General features: G+C 49.6%; 1 protein-coding gene across 1 annotated transcript in view; it reads left to right on the top strand.

The window, feature by feature from the left end:
• The first annotated feature begins 2,027 nt into the window (after positions 1 to 2,027).
• PCNX3 (pecanex 3) overlaps positions 2,028 to 16,930 on the top strand; it is a 42,739-nt gene continuing 27,836 nt past the window's right edge. The window contains exons 1-9 of the mRNA XM_039366186.1: positions 2,028 to 3,006; positions 8,405 to 8,598; positions 10,246 to 10,348; positions 11,504 to 11,543; positions 12,613 to 12,708; positions 13,342 to 14,631; positions 15,544 to 15,673; positions 15,766 to 15,935; positions 16,831 to 16,927. Of these exons, the coding sequence (XP_039222120.1) occupies positions 2,854 to 3,006; positions 8,405 to 8,598; positions 10,246 to 10,348; positions 11,504 to 11,543; positions 12,613 to 12,708; positions 13,342 to 14,631; positions 15,544 to 15,673; positions 15,766 to 15,935; positions 16,831 to 16,927 (2,273 nt within the window). The 5' untranslated portion in view covers positions 2,028 to 2,853. The remainder of the gene's footprint in view (positions 3,007 to 8,404; positions 8,599 to 10,245; positions 10,349 to 11,503; positions 11,544 to 12,612; positions 12,709 to 13,341; positions 14,632 to 15,543; positions 15,674 to 15,765; positions 15,936 to 16,830; positions 16,928 to 16,930) is intronic.

Raw genomic sequence — 16,930 nt, 5'->3', positions numbered from 1 at the left:
TGTAATTGACGATAATGGGCCACTCAGGGCAAAGATGAAAAGAAATCCATCAATCTTTTAATACAGGAAATAAAGGAGCAAATGACACTGAAGGAAAAACAATTGTACTGTTCACATAGTCCTCGTTTAACAACTGGTCGTCTAACAATCGTTCAAAGTTACAACAGACCTTTCCAGAGCTATTTCTAAACTATTTTTAAAGTTCTGATGGACATACCCACCCACTCTCCCTCCTGTGGTCATGGGATTCCGTTTTGTGCATTAGTTGAACAACTGTGAGGTTCACAGTTGTTGGACCAATGCTCATAAAAATCAGGCATCGTGCCGTGGTGACCCGCTTAATGACTGCCACACTTTACTGTAATTCCAGGCTTAATTATGTTTCTGAGTTTGAGGATTACCTGTATTTCATGCAGGAGATGATATTGGATTTAAATGGGAAGCTGGTTTGGATTGATCCAATGAAGGGAGTTAATAACAGAATGGGAATAGATTGCAACCCTTTATAATATTTAGAATATAAATTGCCACCAGTGGAAAGGGGTCTGTGGGGAGTCCCAACCATCCAGGTCATGGTTGTTCCAAAAGATGCTTTCCAAAAGGTAATTGGATTTCCATTTTCCCTCCCCCTTGCAAATGTTTCACGTCTCAGCCAAGAGATATTTTGCACATCATCATTCTGTTTTGCTGTTTGATGATGCAACAGGTGACAGGTTATTTTGTAAGTATTTTAAAAAAAAAACTAGGGTAGCTATGGTAAATAAAAATTTCTCATTGGGGATGCAAAATTTGGGATAGCCAACAGATGGCGGCAAAGCTTTTTTAAAATATTTCTGCCGCCATCTAGTGCTCGTCTTGGAGACTTTTAGGCCAACCTGGGGCTTTATCGTAAGTTTGCAATTAATATTAATATCGTATCAGCAAGAACCAAGCTACCTACTCGTGACTTGCAAAGCCAGGAATTGATATTCATTTCTCATTGGGGGACAAGACTGCCTCTCAAAGGGAACGGACCCATAGCAAGTAGTCTAACGCTTAAATGCCCGCCCTTTGGAGTGAAGCTACAAGTGCAATTAACGTCAGAGAACCTGCGCATGCGCATTATCACGAGGGTCTCCCTTGGAGGATGAACTCCGTTCTTACCTCGGCAGATCTGGCTCGCATGCGCATTTGTAGCCTGGCAGTCATTCGCGCATGCGCACCACCGTTTCCTTTAACGGCGATAGGAAGCGTGAGGTCTGTTGGGACAGCCTGTAGAAACAGTTATCATCTAGAGATAGTAAATTGGAGAGGGTACTTTCATTGTCTGGAGAGAATGCTTTGAGTTCCTTTCACGACTTTGAAATGTTTGTTTTCCCACTGGCAATATGCATGAAACTTCTGGTGTTGGCTGGGTTACATTTGTAGGAAAGAGCATTCATAATCCAACAGTGTATTTTTATTTTCCTTCATATTTTTTTGCCTGCTTGTTCTCTTTCAATATGCATGCATATGGTTTCTATCCTTTCACGTATCCTTTGTATGCATTGTGTTGCACTGTCTATAAACACACGAGACATCTTTGCTTTCATAAATTCTAATCGGCATACATTTATATTTTTACTTATACAGGGTAAGATTGTATTCTATGCACAGTGAAATAGACATAATAGACATAATATGGATATAGTGCGCACAATTTTACTTTCTGGTGAAAAATGGTCTTCAGGGCCGTTGTAACTTTGAACGGCCACTAAATGAACGGTTTGTTAAGGCGAGGACTACCTGTACTTTATATATAAATATGGAGAGCGAGAGAGAGTATATGGGTACGTATAAAGTGATTTTTTTCTTCATTTCTGCCTCCAGCCTATTGCAAAATGGCTTAATTCGGATGGCGTGTTTGGTGTTAATTGGGGGGGGGGAACAATTAAAAACTCGGATTCCCCCTCTTCCCGTTTCACTTCCCGTCTCTGCCCCCTCTGCTTTTCATAGCTCTACGTGGCCCCGCCAACCAGCTCTCCCATTTCCGCCTGGACTTCCGGTCTGGAAGGCGGACGTGAGAGGACCCCGCATGCGCAGTGCCGCCGCTTCGCCTGCAGCTGCTCGGGCGCTTCTTCCGGCCTCCCCAATCCCTGATGAGGTTCGAGAGCCGGGCGTCCCCCTCGGCTCCTTAGGCCGAGCCGGGCTGACCCTTGACCCCGGAAGTGAACAAGACCCGGACGCGTTTGACCTGCGGGGCGCGCAGGGGGCCGGGCGTGTTACGGATTAATGCTGCCCCCCCGTTTCCCCAGGAGACCCGCGGGAAGTGGAAGCGGACCCTCCTCCCCGCGCCCCCCTCGCCTTTAGCAGCCCAATCCTGGGAGGGGCCCCCATGGCCCAGGGGTGGAGGGGCCTCCCCCTCTAGGCAGCCTTGGGGGGCTCTGGTCACCCCTGCTGCCCCCGAGCCCCTTTGGGGGGGCGGCCTCCCCTCCCAGCGGGATCCCCAGCCCCCGGGTGGCGACCCCTGGCTCCTCGGGGCGCCCCCATGGCCTGAGGGGCGGGGCTGAAGAGGAGGAGCAGCCAGAAAGGGGGGCAGACCCCAGGGGTAGTGGTGGCCCTTTACAGCCGCCTGCCAGCCCTGCAGGGTCGGCCCCGCCGGCTGGTGAGCCATTGGCAGCCCAGGAAGGGCCGGTGGGCTCTCCCAGCCGGGACTCGAGAGAGGCAGAGGCGGGTTCTGGATTCCCCAGCCCTTCCAGATCATGGAACTCAAGCTGCCTTAATGAAGGCCCCTGGGAGCTCCAGCTGGGCAGTGGTGTTCCCTCTGGAGGAGGACGGCGAGGGAGAGGAGGAAGACGACGGAGAGGAGGAAGAAGAGGCGGCCCCACCGTGGATATGGGGTCGCAGGTCCTCCAGATCTTACGCCAGGGCGTCTGGGCTTCGCTGACCGGCGGCTGGTTCTTCGACCCGCATCAAAGCACTTTCTCCAACTGCTTTCACCTCTACACCTGGATCTTTCTGCTCGTCCTCCCTTTCCTGCTGTACATGGTGAGTCATCAGCCTGGCTAGGTTGGGAAAATCTGGGCTAATTTCCTCCTTTCACTGGTTAATTTCTGGACTCGCTTTCTGGAAGGTGTGCAGGTGGTCCTCGACTTACGACCAACGTTGAGCCCAAGACGTTTGTCGCTAAGCGAGACATTCAGCCTCGCTTGATGGCTGTTCTTGCCATCGTTGCTGAGGGAGTCGCTCTCAGTGGTTAAGTTGGTAAAAATTTTGACTGCTAAATGAAACGTGTGTTAAGTGAGTTTTGCTCCGTTTTACGACCTTTCTCGCCACCGTTGTTAAGTGAATCATTCCAGGGGATTAGTTAGTAACAACGTTGTTAAGTGAATCTGTCTTCCCCCTTGAAGAAGAGGGGAAAAAGGGGGAAGGTCGCAAAAGGGGATCACGTGATCCCGGGTTAAGGGAATCCCCACAGTTGTCAAGTTTGTCACACGGTTGTTAAGTGAATCTGACTTCCCAGTTGACTCGGCTTGTCGGAAGGCCGCAAAAGGGGGAATCACAGGACACCAGGACACTGCAACTGTCATAAATGTGAATCGGTGGCCAAGTGTCTGAATTTTGATCACGTGACCCTGGGGATGCTGCAATGTTCGTAAGTGTGCAAAACAGTTGTAAGTCACTTTTTTCAATGCCGGTCACTAAAAGAACTGTTGTAAGCAGAAGACTATCTCCACTTCCTTCCAAACTTCCTGAAACACTTCTCCTCTCCTCTTTAGCTTCCTGTTTTTTTCCCCTTCCTTCAAGACACATAAAAACGAAGGTTAGGCTCCCGTCTGATTTTAGCCAGTACTTAGGAAGGATGCTGGTCTGTCTAATCCAGTCTAGCTTCTTGCTCTGTTGGGTCTACCCTTAGTTAGTTTTCCAATTGATATGGTAGTTTACTCAACCCTTCATATGCTTTACCTATCATTTCCCCAGAGGGATTATTCGCCCTCGGCACTTCCTATATAGTCACGACAGTTCTTGGCTGTGGTTACATTTCCTAAGTTGACGCAATGCTCGGTGTTGGGTGTAGCTTCTTGGAAAATGCAACTTGGCTGATACCTGCCATGACATGAGGGCAGCGTGGAGGGAAAGAGAAGAGGTGAAGGAGGCCACAGAATCTACACTTAGCAATCCTTCAGTCAGAAATAGTGGCATTTACTATATATGGAGGGTCACAGTAGGAACAGTTTAACAACGGTCTATTCTGAGCCTCCTGTCTGGTTGTTGCCCAGAATATCGGAATTCCCGAAAACCATCCTGTTGAACGAGGGCGAAAATAAACTGCAGATAATTTCAGTGCATTAAGGAATCAATAAGGAGGCTATAAAGATTCTGAAGGCTAATATCAATTAGTTGCAATGAGGCTTCAGAGTTTTGCTTTCGTAGCCTGGATTAAAGCTGCCTTGCTTTTCCAAAATAAGAAGCCGGAACAGGGCAATTATAAAACTTAGGTTGAATTTCAAAACAAGCAAGCAGTTGAGCGCCTCGAATTTTGGTTTCAAAACCTGGTTAATGCACGTTGCTGAGTATATAAAGTTTTCTTTCTGGGGACCCAAAACTCCATTCTTCCTCGCAGTTCTGAACGTAGGTACTTTCCAGATGCGTGGAATTCTATTCCCAGATTTCCCCAGGACCATTGCTGGAATCAATTTATTGCAAATAAGTCAAGTGATGTCTGCTGATCTGGGGTAGGAAGCAGATTAGAAAAAGGTTTTGGAAAAAGTCTGAAAGCAGGAGCCAACGTGTGGTGGTGTTGTTATAGAGGCAGTTTGGTGTAGAAGTGAAGGTGCTGGCCTAGAAACCAGGAGATGGTGAATTCTAGTCCTACCGTAGGATGAAAGCTGGCAGGGTGATTTTGGGCCAATCAGCAGGAGACAGTGAATTCTAATACAGACTTAAGCATTAAAGCCGACTGGGTGACTTTGGGCCAATCACCAGGAGATGGTGAGTTCTAGTCCCACCATAAGTATGAAAGCTGGCTGGGTGACTTTGGGCCAATCACCAGGAGATGGTGAGTTCTAGTCCTACCTTAGGGGAAAGCTGGCTGGGTGACTTTGAGCCAATCGCCAGGAGGTGGTGAGTTCGAGTTCCACCTTAGGACAAAAATTGACTGGGTGACTTTGGCCAATCACCAGGAGGTGGTGAGTTCTAGTTCTGCCTTAGACATGAACGCCAGCTGGGTGACTTTGCCAATCACCAGGAGGTAGTGACTTCTAGTGCTGCCTTGTATGAAAGCCGGCTGGGTGACTTTGGGCCAATCACTAGGAGTCGGTGAGTTCTAGTCCCATCTTAGGCATGAAAGCCAGCTGGGTGACTTTGAGGCAATCACTCTCCTTCTGACCAGCCGACCTCACAGAGTTGTTGTTGTGGGGAAAATAGGAAAAAGAAGGAGTGTTAGGTTTGCCCGCTGTCTTGAGTTAAGCAGAGGCAGGATGAACATCGACTAAATAAAAAGAAATAAGTAGAAACATCCGGTTTTGTGGAAACAAGCCGAGGGCCGAATCTCGATAATTTAAATAGGTGAGTGAGCGTGTCAAGAGTGCGAACGCTGCAAGGCTTGAGTCAATCTCTTCTACATTTAAGAAAATGTGTTCTTTAAAGGGAAATAACAACAGTCCTCTTCAAACAAACAGTGTGTGGAAAGAAGCTGCACTGGGGAAAGTCGAAACTTGTTCTTTCTTGTTCCAAAATGCAAGACGCAGAATGGTGGGTTTTAGTTACAGGAAGCAGATTTCAACTGAATGATAGGGGGGAAAAAAAACCCACTTCTGGATAATAAGAGGAATTGGTGGCCCAGAGGAGTGGATAGCTTCCCCTTTAGATACGGGTTGTCCTCAACCTACAACTACAATTGAGGCGAACATTTCCGTTGTTAAGTGAGACGTTTGTTAAATGAGATTCCCCCCCCCATTTTATAACCTTTCTTGCCACCATTCTTCACCACAGTTTTTAAGTTATTAGCAAGGTCGTTAAGCGAATCTGGCTTCCCCCACTGACTTCGCCTGACAGAAGGTCGCAAAAGGGGATCACATGACCCTCGGACACTGCAAACCGTCATAAATACGAGTCAGTTGCCGAGCGTGTGAGTTTTGATCACGCGACCACGGGGAGGCTGCGACGGTCGTTGGCGTGAGAAACGGTCGCTTTTTCCAGTGCCGTTGCAACTTCGAATAGCCATTCAACGAATTGCCGTAAAGCGAGGACTACCTGTATTTTTAAGCCAGAGTTGGACAGACAGTTTTGAGGATTGCTTTGGATTTGCAATCCTGCCCAGACGAAGAAGTGAGATTCTGCAACCTCAGTGGCCTTTTCTTCCAGCTCTGTGGTTTGTTTTTTGTTTTTGTTTTTTGAATTTTTAAAAATAACACTGCCGGCCCGGTCCCTTTGCGGTATTCATGAAAGGATTAAAGCAGTCAAAACAAAGGAGCTGCACGTTGAGTAAAAATGTCCTTCGCGGAGTTGCAAAGCCATGGAAAATGTCTAGGAAATAAGAGTGAAAGAGAAGGGACAAGGTCAAGTCAGGAATCTAATCTTTAATCTGAAATCCAATTTCTCAAAGTGACCCAGAGGGAGGAGTAGGAATTTATTACAGTATTTTTAATAATACTGCCTAACATTTCCTCTTAATAAAGTCCTTGATTCACAACCACGACTGAGCACCAATTTTTTGTTGCTAAGTGAGACAGTTGTTCAATGAATTTGGCCCCGTTTTACGACCTTTCTCCTCACAGGGAACCACTGTAGATAATAATAATAGTAGTAGTAGTAATAATAATAATAATAATAATAATAATAATAATATAAAGTTGGAAGGGACCTTGGAGGTCATCTAGTCCAACCCCCTGCTCTCTTTGCAACAATTTTGGGCTTCATCGTGGCCGTACGTCGAAGACTCCCTGTACAACCCAGAGATTTTTCTGGATGTTTTCCAGCTGTGGGTTTGGGGGTGTTTTTTTTTTGTTTTGTTTCGTTTTTTGCAGCCCACGACTTGTGACATTGCAGCCCAGTGTGTAGCTGGTGTTGGCAGCACCACGTCACTCACACACCTATTTTAGGGTAAGAGCTGCGAAACATGCAGAGATACACCTCACCTTCTGTCTCTCCAATGGGGAGACTCAAATCGTCTGTTGAAGCTCTTCTCCCACGTCCGGTCTAGCCCTTCTGTGCATTGGTCCTTACAGTCAAACATTTAGACCAGGGGTCTTCATACTTGGCCCTCTTATGGCTTGTGGACTTCAACTCCCAGAATTGCTCAGCCAGGCACGTGGCGGTAGACTAGAATACAGTCTTAACAGAGTTGGAAGGGACCTTTGAGGTCTTCTAGTCCAACCCCATGCTCAGGCAGGAGCCCCTATCCCAGCAAGGCGAACCTTTATAAATCTAAGTGTCCCATTATAAATCTAAGTGCTAAATATATAAAAAAAACATGATCTCTAAAAAGCTGCTTTACGCATTAAGTAGATTTCTACATCACATTTTTAAATCTAACTCTGGCTTTCTTTTTGTGCCAGGCCAGTTTCCATGCCAGTGCCTCTAAAACCTCGGATGTATCTCCCTTCATTCCTACACCTGTTGTTTGAATCAAGGGAGAACGTCCAGTTATCAGTCTTTCAAAAGAACTGGCCCCTTTGTAATTGTTAAGTTGTTGCCCTAATAATTCAAATCTCCATGTTTGGTTTAGGGCAGTGTTTCTCAACCTTGACAATTTTAAGGCGTGTGGACTTCAACTCCCAGAATTCTACAGCCAGCATTGCTGGCTGTGGAATTCTGCGAGTTGAAGTCCACACGCCTTAAAATTGTCAAGGTTGAGAAACACTGGTTTAGGGTATTTATAGTTGGTTCAGTAGTCTGGTCCTCTTCTTCTTCTTGCGATTTCATCTGAGTAGAATAGAGAGTCATATCTGGTGTTGTACGTGAGAGTTTAGCTAGACATAACAATACTGGACCTAGCATGAGAACCAAGGTTATTGACATAAGAGATGATAAGAATTGGTGGGCTGGAGAACTGGAGGGAAAGCCTGCATTTCAAGCTAATTGGGGAATGTGATTTATGACTGTTAATTGGAGGAGGGAATTGTGCTTTGATACTGTGTGCTCAGGAGAGGGGAATTCAGTTTTTGGCTTCGATTATGTACGTGCTGATGCTATGCTTATGCTTCTCGAATAAAGATTCTTTAAGGTTAACAATGCCTCGAAGTTCTTTGAGGAGTTTCATCGGTCGGAACCATGACACTCATCTTTGAGACGAGCACTGACCATGATCATGACATTAGACAGCAGGACGAGCGTCGTTTTTTCACAGGTGTCCCAGTCCGACCTCACGGATGCCGAGGACGAAGGGGCGTGTTTGCTGGATGTGAGACCTCCTTATTCACTTTGTGACCTTCTCCTTTGGCAGGTGATGCCCCCCAGCATCATGGTGGCGGGAATTTACTGCACCGTGGTGGCCGTCTTCTTCACCACGGTCAAAACCGTCAACTACCGTCTCCACACCATGTTTGACCAAGGGGAGATAGTGGAAAAAAACTCCATCCTGGTAGAATCTGGCAAGGCCGAAGAGAGAGACACTGCGGAGGACGACAATTTGACCAGGTGAGCGAAAGGCAGCAAGAACAGGCAGTCCTCAACTGACAACACTTCCATTTAGTGACCGATGGACAGCTTCGCCAGAAAGAAAATGTGTCCTTCAAATGCATGAACAGCAATAGCAATACCTCTTATACAGGCAGTCCTTGACTTACAACAACAACAATAATAACAACAGAGTTGGAAGGGACCTCGGAGGTCATCTAGTCCAACCCCCTGCTCAGGCAGGAAGCCCTGTACCATTTCGGACAAAGGGCTGTCCAGGCTCTTCTTAAAAACTTCCAGTGTTGGAGCATTCACCGTTTCTGGAGGCAAGTAGTTCCACTGGTTAATTGTTCTCACTGTCAGGAAGTTTCTCCTTACTGCATTTAGTGACCAAAGTTACAACAGCACTGGGAAAAAAAGGTGACGTATGACCCCTTTTTCACACTTACGACCGTTGCAACATCCCCATGGTCAGGGGTTCAAAATTTGGACGCTTGGCAACTGACTCGTCTTTATGATGGTTGCAGTTACCTCCCGGAGGGATCACGTGATCCCCTTTGGCGACCTTCTGACATGCAAACTCAAGCTGGATTCACTTAACAACCGTGTTACTAACGGAACAACCGCAGGGATTCGCTTAACACTTTGTGGTGAGAAAGGTCGTAAGATGGGGCAAACGTCCCATCACTTGACAGGCGTCTTGCTTAGCGACATAAATTTTGGGCTCAATTGCGGTCGTAAGTCGAGGACTGCCTGTGTGAGGCTAAAAGTCAGCAGCCAAAGAAGGATAGAAAAACAGCCATCCCAAGCTTTAGGGGTGGACAAAGGGTTCCTAAGGATCTGAACAGCCAGATGCAGGGGTAGGCAACCTTGGCTCTTTTATGACTGGTGGACTTCAACTCCCAGAATTCCTGAACCAGCCATGCTGAGGGGAAAGGGAGGTTTCCAAGCTGAGCCATGCTGGCTCAGGAATTCTGGGAGCTGAAGTCCACAAGTCATGGGGGGGGCAAAGTTTTCCCCACGCTGGCTCAGGAATTCTGGGATTGAAGTCCACAAGTCATGGGGGGGGCAAAGTTTTCCCCATGCTGGCTCAGGAATTCTGGGAGTTGAAGTCCACAAGTCATGGGGGGGGGCAAAGTTTTCCCTATGCTGGCTCAGGAATTCTGGGAGTTGAAGTCCATGAGTCATGAGGAGGCCATAATTCCCCCATGCTGGATCAGGAATTCTGAATGTTGAAGTCCACGAATCATAAAAGAGCCAAGGTTGCCTACCCCTGGCCTAGAGAAAAGAAGGACTAGGGGGGACATGATAGCAATCTTACAATATTTGAGGGGCTGCCACAAAGAAGGGAGGGGGTCAACCTATTTTCCAAAGCACCTGAAGGCAGGACAAGAAACAACGGTTGGAAACTGATCAAGGAGAGAAGCAACCTACAACTAAGAAGAAACTTCCTCACAGCAAGGATACTTAACCAGTGGAACAGCTTGCCACCAGAAGTTGTGGATACTCCATCACCGGAAGTTTTTAAGAAGAGACCGGACAGCCATTTGCCTGAAATGGGTACAAGGTCTCCTTCTTGAGCAGGGGGTTGGACTAGAAGACCTCCAAGGCCCCTTCCAGCTGTGTTCCGATTGATTGATCTCCTGTGCCTTCTCTTTTTCCCTGCAGGGATCCCGGAGGAGTTGAGATGACCGTTTTTCGTAAAGTAAGCTCCACTCCGCCGGTGAGGTGCAGTTCGCAGCATTCGGTCTTCGGCTTCAACCAAGTCATGGTAAGGGGGGAAAGTTTGGGTCGAAGGGCTCAGCCTGTCCCATAGTCCTGCAGACCTCCTGCCCTATAGACGTCTCCAGTTTAAAAAAATAAATATATTTCGCTGCTCTTCAGGATAGTTCGGTTCTACAGGTAGTCTTCAACATATGGCCACAAGTGACCCCAAAATTCATGTGGCTGAGTGAGCCATTTGCTAAGGGAGCTTTGTCCCGTTTTTATGACTTTTCTTCCCACAGTTGGTAAGTTAGTAACACGGTTGTTAAGCAAATCTGGCTTCCCCATTGACTTTGCTTGTCAGAAGGTCCTATGACACACACACACACACACACACACACACACACACGGGACACTGCAACCGTCGCAAATATGAGTCAGTGGCCGAGCGTCTGAATTTTGATCACGACCATGCGGATGCTGCAGTGGTCCTCAAGATGAGTCGGTTGTCCAGAATCCGATGTTTGATCACGCGATTATGCGGATCCTGCCACCGCCGTAGGTGTGAAAAACGATCACAAGTCACAAACCGGTACTTGTCTGTGGCCCGGGGGTTGGGGACCCTTGGTTAAGGGGGTTTGTGTGTTGTACGAACACAACTCTTGGGGGGGGGTTGGACTAGATGACCTACAAGGTCCCTTCCAACTATTCTATTCTATTCTATTCTATTCTATTCTATTCTATTCTATTCTATTCTATTCTATTCTATTCATTTAAATTCTATTCTATTCTAATTTAAATTATATTCTATTTCTATTCTATTCTATTCTAATTTAAATTATATTCTATTCCAATTTAAATTATATTCTATTTCTGTTCTATTCTAATTTAAATTCTATTCTATTCTCCATAAACTTGGCTTTTCTGAAGTGACATTAAACCTGGATGCAGAGGATTCAGAGATCTTATTTATACATCAAATAAAAAACTCACTGCTCATTTGGGATGGGCAGTACAGAAATTTAATAAAGCAATAAAACAAGTGAAAATAAATAAATAAATATAACAAGCTCCTTCCTTCTTCTACGGACTTTGATTCTGCCCAGCTTGGCATTTTTTGAGCTATTTTGCAACAGGCTGTGTAGGTCACGGGTGTCCATCCATGGCAACCTCAGGACAAATCAGTTGAGGTCTGATTTGTTCCTTTTTTTATGCCTTCTAGGATTTGCTGCCCCACTTGGAAGATGGAGGCCCCATCCGAGGTAAGCAGTGGAGAAAGGCGGGGGCCACAGTGCCCCCCCCCTCGGTTGAGCCTGGGTCAAACCAGTTAGGAAGGGAGCTGTAAAAACAAAACAAGGGCCAGCTTGTACAAGTGCTTTTGCGGGATGCTGACTTGCATTGCAGGACAGGGAGAGTTACCTGTGCCTCTGCCCTCCCCCCCATGACCAGACGGATCCTCTCTGTGTCCTTAGGACGTTCGTTGTCCACGCTGCTAACGTCGGATGTTTTTGCTTTGACAATAGTTGGAGATGCAACCATTTTCTTCCTATGTTTTACTCTTAGAGTTAGAGTTAGATGATGCTGGGGAGAGGAACGTGCATGAGAGTTCAGCTAGACATAACAATACTGGACCTAGCGTGAGAACCAAGGTTATTGACATAAGAAATGATAAGAATTGGCCGGGCTGGAGAACTGGAGGGAAAGCCTGCATTTCAAGCTAATTGGCGAATGTGATTTATGACTGTTAATTGAAGGAAGGAATCGTGCTTTGATACTATGTGCTCAGGGGAGGGGAATTCAGTTTTTGGCTTCGATTATGCACTGCCGATGTTATGCTACTCAAAATAAAGATTCATTAAGGTAAACAATGCCTCAAAGTTCTTTTGAAGAGCTTCATCTGCCGGAACCACGACAGCACGGCCACAACTGAGCCCAAAATTTCCATTGCCAAGCAAAACCGTCGGTCAATGAATTTCGCCCCGTTTTATGACCTTTTTTGGCCATTCGTTGTTAAGCAAATCACTGCCGTTGTTCGGTGAATCCAGCAGTCATTAAACAAATCTGGCTTTCCCCATGGACTTTGCTTTCGGAAGCCGGCTGGGAAGATTGCAACTGGAGATCACATAGCCCTGGGACGCTGCGACGGTCCTCATCTTATGACCGAAACTGAGCCAAACTTTAACAACGTGGCCGAAAAAGATTGTAAAATCGGGGATAACTCACTTAACGACCGCCTTGCTTAGCAATGGAAATGCAGTGGTCCCGGCCGAGGAGGGGAGATAGAGGAAGAATGGAGAGGGACCAAGTCTCCATCCGGGTCTTTTCCCGCAGACATCAAGGAGCTCGTCCGGGAGCAGGGAAGCAACAATGTCATCGTGACAGCCGCTGACCGGGACATGCTTCAAAGCTGCTCCCCAGAGAGTCAAGGTGAGTTCTCACGTCTTGGACGCGGGTTTGAAAAAGGAAGGAGCCTCAGCAAGGTGGGGGGAAATGGCTCAAAAGAGAAAGGAGAGCCAGTTTGGTCTAGTGGTGAATTCACCAGGAGACTAGAAATTGGAGACGGTGAGTTCTAGTCCGGCTTTAGGCGTGAAAGCCAACTGGGTGACTTTGGGCCAATCACCAGGAGACTGTGAGTTCTAGTCCCGCCTTAGGCGTGAAAGCCAACTGGGTGACTTTGGGCCAATCACCAGGAGACTGTGAGTTCTAGTCCCGCCTTAGCCATGAAAATCAGTTGGGTGACTTTGGGCCAATCGCCAGGAGACTGTGAGTTCTAGTCCCACTTTAGGCGTGAAAGCCAGATGGGTGATTTTTGCACCAGTCCCTCTCAGCCCAACCCACCTCACAGGGCTGTTGTGGGGGAAACAGGAGGAGAAAGGACTATTTAGGTCTGTTTGCTCTTAGTCACTTGAATGAAACTAACCAAGGGAGGATAAAAATCAGATAAATAAAATTGGCTTCTCCCAGTCCTATGCTGGATTTCCCGGACTGGGCCCCCCTTCACAAAGGTCTTTTTTTTGGGGGGGGGGGAAACAGGACCCTAACTGTGTCTTCTCTCTCTAGCCGAACCTCCAGCAGCCTCTGCAGACTCGGAAGGCCCGAAGACCAGCCTGAAAGGGGACCCCCCCTCCAGCCTCAGGAAGCAGCCCCCGTCGCTTCCCCTCCAGACCTCTATCCAGAGCACCGATTCCTCCGAACAGTCTCCCCCGGGCAGGGAAGGGGCGCAGGCTCCCCATTGGACCCCCAGCGAGTCGGAGAGCGTGGGCGACACCCCGCTCAGCCCTCTCCTGAAGGGCAGCTTAAGCGAGGAGCTCAGCCACAGCTTCCTCAGCCTGGCCCTGCCGGAGTCCAGCAGCCACAGCCGGCGGGAGAAGCACCACTCCGGGGCCGAGTACCAGCCGCTGGAGCCTCGGCCCGACGGCCCCCGCCAGGCCGGCTCGTCCGACAGCTGCTTCAGCGGCACCGACAAGGAGACCCCCAGCACCCTGAGCAGCTACCGCAGCGAGAAAACCAACTCCACCCACTTGGACAGCCCTTCCCTGGGGGCCGGCCCCGAAGAGGGGGTCCCTGGAGAGGAGGCCGGGCCCCCCTCGCCTCCCCCGGCCGACGGGGGCAGCGACACGGACGCCCTGTCCGACAGCGAGCTGCTTCGCTCGCCCGAGCTGGCTTTCCTGGGGGAGCTAAGCTTTGACACCCAGAACACGTTTAACTCCCTGGAGACGGTCAAAGGGGACACCGAGGCGTGGGGCGCCCCCAAGCCGGAGCCAGTGGTCCGGCCGAAGGATTTGGGGCTGAAGAGCCGGCCTCGCCTCTCTCGGAAGCACGGCGGCAGCTACCTGCCCATGCGCACCCTCCTGGACAGCAAGGCCTACACCGAAGGGTTCTTCGCCGACGAAGACTCCAGCGACTGCAGCGATCTCAGCCGGGCCTCGAGTCTCCACTCGCAACACAACTACAGCTCGGACAGCTCTTCCAGCACCTCCTGCTACTCCCCCGAGCGCCATGACCCGGCCCAGCACGGCAGGCACGGGGTCCCCTTGGCCGAGAGCAAGCCCCCGCCTCCCCCGCCTCCGCCGGACAGCTCCGCGCTGCCCCCCAAGCCCTCCCATTACGCCCAGCGCACCGGGAGCACCACCAGCGCCAAGACCCACGCCCGGGTGCTCAGCATGGACGGCAGCAGCCAGCTGGCCGAAGGGAAGCCTCCGGGTGCCCTCAACGTCTCCAAGTCGGACTTGGAAGCCCACGCGGGGAAGCTGGCCGGGGAGCAGGAGCTGGGCAGCACCGTGCGCAGCCAGTCGGCCAACCAGCCCGGCTGGCGGGGGGAGCTGCAGGCCGAGGGAGCCATCGGAGGAGGTAAGGCTCCTGAACAGGACGGCGCTCCCGACAGAGGAGAATGTAGCTCTGGGTGGAAATTTATTTATTTATTTATGAGACTTATATACCACTTTAAGTGCGAGCACTCTCTAAGCGGTGTACACCAGTAAGCAATGTCTATATATATTTACATTGCCCCCAACAATCTGGGTCCTCATTTTACCTACCCCGGAAGGATGGAAGGCTGAGTCAACCTTGAGCCGGTGAGATTTGAACCACTGACCTGCTGAACACAGTCAGCTAAAGTGGCCTGCAGTACTGCACTCGAACTGCTGCGCCACCTCGGCTCATATAAATGTAGCTCTGGGTGGAAATGTGGGGGTCCTTGGGGTGAGTCTCTGGATTTGGCAGTTTTCCTGCAAATGTTTCGTTACCCAAGTAGGGAAGATCATCGGTGTTGGAAGTGAGAGGAGTTAGGAGGAGGAGGAGGAGGAGGAGGAGGAGGAGGAGGAAATGGATCAGGGCTGGAAGGATGTAGGCTTTGCTCTCTGTTTATTTACTAGTAGTTTGCCCTACCAACGTTGGTGAACCTGTTCTCGGTGCTTCCTTGATCAGGCTGTTATTTAACCTTTGATTGTTGGTCTGACGAGCTGGGAGTTCCTTGACTGGAACACTCTTTCTTTGCTTCTTCCTTCTTGACATCACGTTAACGTCGGCTTTAATCTCTACCCGTCTGAGTGTGGATTGCTGGCCAGGACCAAAACCCTGACGAGGTTACCTACGGTGGTAACGAAACGTCTGCCAGAAAACCACCAAGCTCAGAGAACACCCCCCCCCCAAAAAAGCCCAGGGCATCAAACTCAGCTGCTGAGGGCAGAACGCTCGCACCCAGTTGTCCCTCAACAGCGCACACCCTTCGCACCCACTCGGCCTTTGCCTTTTCTCCGCCAGCTGCCGCCGGGGAGGAGCTGCCAAAGTCGGAGCAGTCCAGCAACATCAAGCGCGTGCAGGCGATGCGCCGGAGGCACAACGCGGGCAGCAACCCTACCCCTCCGTCCTCCGTCATGGGGTCCCCCCCGAGGTAAGCCCCTCTGCAGATGACTTTTCTGCCTCCCCCCCTCCCCACGGTGGCGGCTGCAGCCATCCAGCCTCTCATCTCTGGCCTTTCTGCAGTTTGCAGGACCTCCAGCGGGGCCGCACGTCCTCCCACTCCCGGGCGCTCACCCTGCCGTCGGCCCTCCAGTTCGCCAGCTCGCTGCTGCTGCCCCGGGGCGCCATCCACGAAGCCTGCAACTTTGACGACACGTCGGATGGAGCGGTCCACTACTTCTACGACGAGAGCGGTGGGTGGGGCGCCTTGAGCAGGGCTGTTAACTATCCTAATTGGGCAACGTTTTTCTTTTCTTTTCAAACAAATGGTATTGGTTTTCCAGTTTTACCCCGAGTATTTGGAAAGCAGCGTGGTGACTGGGTAAATGTCCCTTAGCCTCCAGACTCCTTAGCATCATAAAACAGGCCCGGCATTTTCTCTGCCCAAACGGGAGGATGCTTTGGGTTGGACGTCTCCCAAAGGTGCTTTTTTCTGGAGGCAACTGGACTTTCTTGTTTTTCTTTGAAGGCGTTTCGCTTCTCCTTCAAGAAGCTTCTTCAGCTCTGACTGGGTGGTGGGGAATGGAAGGATTTATACTCCTTGCAGACAGCTGGTCGTTTGCCTTCTTTCAGAGCAGGGGTCTTCAAACCTGGCTGAGGAATTCTGGCAGTTGAAGTCCACAAGTCATCAAAGGGCCAAGTTTGAAGACCCCTGTTTTAGAGAGTCGTTGAGGCCACTTGGAGGTTTACCTGTGTCCTCAGGGTCACCTGAGTGGTGCAAATGGGTGTGCAACACACAGTCCTTTCAGCAGTTCCAAGAAGGCTCCCCACCCATTTGCACCACTCGGGTGACCCTGAGGACACAGGTAAACCTCCAAGTGGCCTCAACGGCTCTCTAAAAGGATGTAAATGACCAGCTGTCTGCAAGGAGTATAAATCTTTCCATTTCCCCAGCCTCCAGTCAGAGCGGAAGAAGCTTCTTAGATGAGAAGTGAAACCTCTTCAAAGAAAGAACAAGAAAGTCCAGTTGCATCCTGGGAAGAAAAAAAAAAGCACCTATGGGACAACCAGGACCTGAAAGATGGAGAATTTCCATGGACAGTAGGAAGTCTCCCAACCTGGTCCCTTTTTCTCTCCCTTTCTGCCCAGGAGTCCGACGTTCCTACACTTTTGGGCTTGCTGGAGGCGGTTACGAGAATCCAATGAGCCAGCAAGCGGGCATGGAACACGCCACCAACAGCGGCTGGTG

The sequence above is a fragment of the Crotalus tigris genome, unplaced genomic scaffold, assembly GCF_016545835.1.
Source record: "Crotalus tigris isolate CLP2741 ecotype Arizona unplaced genomic scaffold, ASM1654583v1 scf7180000020245.1906669, whole genome shotgun sequence".
Taxonomy (NCBI): Eukaryota; Metazoa; Chordata; class Lepidosauria; order Squamata; family Viperidae; genus Crotalus; species Crotalus tigris.
This window is presented reverse-complemented; position numbering and strand designations above follow the sequence as displayed.